This window comes from Nanorana parkeri, unplaced genomic scaffold (assembly GCF_000935625.1).
Source record: "Nanorana parkeri isolate BGI_ZX_2015 unplaced genomic scaffold, ASM93562v1 scaffold448, whole genome shotgun sequence".
NCBI classification, from domain to species: Eukaryota; Metazoa; Chordata; class Amphibia; order Anura; family Dicroglossidae; genus Nanorana; species Nanorana parkeri.
Genome location: NW_017306716.1, coordinates 999,662 through 1,004,750, shown reverse-complemented (window position 1 = coordinate 1,004,750; position 5,089 = coordinate 999,662). Strand labels below are relative to the sequence as shown.

Here is a 5,089-nt window from a genome sequence, read left to right as displayed (position 1 = left end):
CTAATGTTGTTTGTCTGCAGTATACACATAGAAATGTTTCAATGTTTCTTTCTCTCTTACAGTTGGAACTGATGTAGGATTTGCTCTTTTTAGAAGATATATTTCCCAGGTTGCCGGGCCAAGGGTAAGTTTTTCTTACTATAAATATTCTTTGATAAACTATAAAGTGACGTGGAAGGACAAGGGACGGCATCAAACATATACTTTTTCACATTTTGAATTTGATTGGTTGCTTTTCGTTATGCCTTTCAAATGTTGGTATGTTGTATTACACATCAATTTGATCACCATTTAGCTTTTAAGAATGCTATCCATGTGCAAAGATTGTAGGCACCATACTGGGTAAATGATACTGATGAGGACAGACTGTATAATATGTAAGGAAAGTTAGATGTGCATGCATGATCTGACCACTCTTTGCTATAGAGCACAGATATGAAAGTTTGGCTGAAGAAAGCACTGCTTATCATGGGGTGAAGGTAGGGGACTAACATCTTGTTATGTTCATGGATACATTTAGATTTTATACATCTTTCCACTTGTGATAGCTTACATACATATAGTCTAATATTGCAGTATGGTATACTAAGTACACAGGTGATGGCTACTTACTACCGATGAAATAACGAAACCTGATCATGGAAATTGTAGTTTAATGCAGAGCCATATGTACATTAGATATTCTTTGTAGTGGCCTGCTAGGATATACATCAATCAGCCATAACATTGTGACCACTGAGAGGTGAAATGAATAACACTGATTATCCTGTTACAATGGCATCTGGAAATGGGTGGGGTATGTTAGGCAGTAAGTGAACAATTTGTGCCTGAAGTGGATGTGTTAGAAGCAGAAAAAAATGGGCAACTTTGACAAGGGCCAAATTGTGATGGCTAGATCACTGGGTCAGAGCAACTCTAAAACTGCAGCTCTTGTGGGATTTTCATGGTCTGCAGTGGTCAGGACCTACCAAAAGTAGTCCAAGGAAGGAAAACCGGTGAACTGACGGCAGGGTCATGGGCAGTCAAGGCTCATTGATGCACGTAGGGAGCAAAGGAGGCCCCTCCTCGCAACTTACAGGAATTAAAGGATCTGCTACTGAAGGTTTGGTGCCAGATACCACACCAAACCTTCAGGGGTCTAGTGGGGTCCATGCCTCAACGAGTCATGGCTGTTATGGAGGTAAAAGGTGGACCTACTCAATATTAGGCAGGTGGTCATAATGTTATGGCTGATTGGTGTATAGCTCTGAAATGTTCTTTTTAAAAAGCAAGGGTTTTTTTTTTTAGGCGCCATTACCAATTAAGTACATGTGCAATTTTAATATCTTCCTTTCATGTTGTTGTCCTTATAGACCTGCAGGACTTCTCTCCAGTTAAGTTTTACTTCTTTTTTCCAACATAATTATCTACACAAATGCAGACACAGGACTGTCTCTGCACAGAAATATACATCAAATAAGGCATTTCTGTGATTCCTGTAGATTTGCCTGTTTGTTAGGCTAGCTTTAGGTGGCCATACATTAATCGCATTTCGAAAGAACTTTCGTACGAAGGATCTTTCGCACGACTTTCTATTCGTTTTTGGGGTGCATTATCGGGTGGTAAAGAAAGATCTTTTATTCGGAAATCTATTAGTGTTTGGCCAGCTTTAGGATTGCAGTGCTCAGTAGGGGATCATATACTTCTAAATTAATGTCATGAAGAACTGGAAACTGATGCAGCCTTAAGCTGGCCATACCTAGGTAGATTTTTTAAATGAACTTTCCAATGAAAAATCTCATCAGAACATTCGATAATACCATTAGAGACTTGTTTGAGCTTTCGTTTAGTTTTAACATTATTTTAGAAATTAAGTTTCTTAAACAAAAACCACAATCACTGTTAATATTTTGTTCCTTCAACAAAAATTTGTTCCCTCGTTTTTTTCATCACTATGGTTGAAAGCGATCATCAAATTGACACCATTAACTATTCGAAAATGAAACAAACCTTATGAAAACACATTTTTTTGAACAAAAGTTAGCGTTTAAGTGTCTTTCCTTTTGCACATGCTTTCTGACAATTTACTTAAGATACATGCAGTATAGAAATCATGTTGTTTTAGCTGCTAGAATTAAAGGCATTGGGTTGGTTTTGAATGAGGAGCAACATAAGCCAACTTTCATCTAGGAATGAAAGTGTTAAAGGATTAGTGCACGTTAAAAAAACTATTTATTTAATTTTGTTTGTCTGCAGTATACACATAGAAATGTTTCAATGTTTCTTTCTCTCTTACAGTTGGAACTGATGTAGGATTTGCTCTTTTTAGAAGATATATTTCCCAGGTTGCCGGGCCAAGGGTAAGTTTTTCTTACTATAAATATTCTTTGATAAACTATAAAGTGACGTGGAAGGACAAGGGACGGCATCAAACATATACTTTTTCACATTTTGAATTTGATTGGTTGCTTTTCGTTATGCCTTTCAAATGTTGGTATGTTGTATTACACATCAATTTGATCACCATTTAGCTTTTAAGAATGCTATCCATGTGCAAAGATTGTAGGCACCATACTGGGTAAATGATACTGATGAGGACAGACTGTATAATATGTAAGGAAAGTTAGATGTGCATGCATGATCTGACCACTCTTTGCTATAGAGCACAGATATGAAAGTTTGGCTGAAGAAAGCACTGCTTATCATGGGGTGAAGGTAGGGGACTAACATCTTGTTATGTTCATGGATACATTTAGATTTTATACATCTTTCCACTTGTGATAGCTTACATACATATAGTTCATTTATAGCATAAGCAATGGGTACATTCTGGACGTAGGCTTTATTCTCCTGAGATCATGGTTATAGGGGTCTATGGGAACCTCTGTGGGATGCCTACAAAATATAATTAGAAATGATTAAAAACCAGGGCAGAATTTCAGTTTACAATACTATAAAAGCTTTTATGCTTTATAATTAATAATTTAAAGATATTTGACAATATGACTGCTAAGAAAAAAATATTTTTGCTATATATACATGCAGTGCAACAGTTGTCTAGAACAAGAGTAGGCAACCTCGGCACTCCAGCTGTTGTGGAACTACCAGCCCCAGGAGGCATTGCAAGACTCTGACAGCCACAGGCATGACTTCCCGAGGCAGAGGCTTGACAGGATTTGTAATTTCACCACAGCTGGAGGGCCATTTCATACCACTGGTCTAGAGAATTCCCACATTCCAGTTAATAATGTTTTTCAGGTCAAACCGAACTTTGGGTGACTGTGATTTGGCTGATGGGGTACAGAGGCATCACAACCGAAAATTAACATTTCCAACAGCAATTTGACATGTTTATGTATATATTATATACAATTGGGGATTGCAATAACTCATATAAGATACTTATAGCCCAAGGGTCTCTTTTATGTATATATAGATAGATAGATCTATATAGATATGTATATAAATATATCTATCGATAGATAGATAGATAGATAGATATATATATATATGTATATGTTGTTACTTTTCTATGATCCGTACTAAATTTTGTTTACTTTTGCTTTACCATATATTCAATTTCTACCTGTTTTTTCATTCCTAGGTGTCATTTGTGGCTCACTTTGCTGGAGGTCTGGCTGGAATGTCCATTGGTTACACAGTATTTAGCTGTTTTGATAAAAACCTGATAAAAGACCCAAGGTTCTGGATATGCATTGCCGCCTACACAGCTTTTCTGGCTTTTGCAGCACTGTTCAATATATTCTTATCTCCTGTGCCTTAAACTGGACAACAGTAGAAGTATTTAAAATTATTTGCAACATGGACGTTCCATGTTTGTTGGCCTGGTGCTTGAAAGCAGGGTTGGCAATCTGGATACACCTGGAACGTACATGAAACAGCCAGTGAGCAGTTCTACAAGTGCCTAAAAGGATTTACTTTCTATGGATATCTGTTTACATAGCATGTACATACAGGGCAGGTAAATTATATTATTTGGAAAGGACTACCAGATGCTTTCAAAGAACCCATTACATTTCTAATGGACCTTGAAGATTTACCTTGAAGATATTTCAGTTCCTCACAATGTGGATTCCAAAATGTATTTATTTATGATGGGAAACATAGAATTGGTGAATATTTAATGTAAAGGGCATGGACGGCAGTGGATATGTTAAAGACTGAAAATCTTCAAAGTTAATGTAAATATATTTGAATTTTGATATAAAAATGCCTTGATGTTCTATGCTTGGTGCCAAAGTAATTTATGTGTATATTTGAGTCTTTTTCTTGTCCTTCTTACCAGTGACATGTTGCTATATTCATTTTTTAGATATTGTAAAAAAAAACACAGCAGCGATGAGCTATAACTCAAATCTCACACCCCTGTCAAAACAGTACAAAGATATTGTGTTTCAATAAACCCAATAATAATGATAGGTAATAATAATCAGCACAAACTAACTTTCCAAATGCAATAACAGTCCCTCTCTTAAAAAAAAAAAAAACCCAACCACTTGTCTATCCAATGAAGAACTCTAATAGTACCCCAAATAAGTTTTACACGCCGCTCCGATCCTCTTCTGAATAAATTCTTGTGTCCTGTATGTTTCTTCCCCAATGGAACCACCCCCAATGGAATCCGCCAGTGATCCAAATCTACCGCTGTGCACGGCCTTTCTTTCAGTAGGATCAACATATTTGTATGACCATGTAGATCAGGGGTGTCAAACTCCATTTATTTGAGGGCCGCATCAACATTATGGGTGCCCTCAAAGGGCCTGTAAGACTATATAAATGTATCTAATCTTTATCATAATTGCCTCTGCATTCGATTATCACTGGTTTTAGAGATAACTTAATACCTAGATCTGAAAGAAGTCTAGGAAATGGCCTGGTGGGCCGGATTCGGCCCCTGGGCCTTGAGTTTGACACATGTGATGTAGATTAATACAGGTCAAAAAATGCATTCTCCCAAACTCCTCCTTATCTCCACAACTCTGTGCAGGCGTGTTGTTAGAGCTGGCCATATACTGTTCTATTTTTTTTTTGTTCAAACTGTGGGCCAAACAAAAAAATAGACCCGATTCCTCCATCAACACTAACAGCA

General features: G+C 37.0%; 1 protein-coding gene across 1 annotated transcript in view; it reads left to right on the top strand.

Annotated features, from left to right (window-relative positions):
• RHBDL2 (rhomboid like 2) overlaps positions 1-3,816 on the top strand; it is a 13,186-nt gene extending 9,370 nt beyond the window's left edge. Inside the window, exons 6-7 of the mRNA XM_018560312.1 lie at positions 63-124; positions 3,584-3,816. Of these exons, the coding sequence (XP_018415814.1) occupies positions 63-124; positions 3,584-3,763 (242 nt within the window). The 3' untranslated portion in view covers positions 3,764-3,816. The remainder of the gene's footprint in view (positions 1-62; positions 125-3,583) is intronic.
• The last annotated feature ends 1,273 nt before the right edge of the window (positions 3,817-5,089 follow it).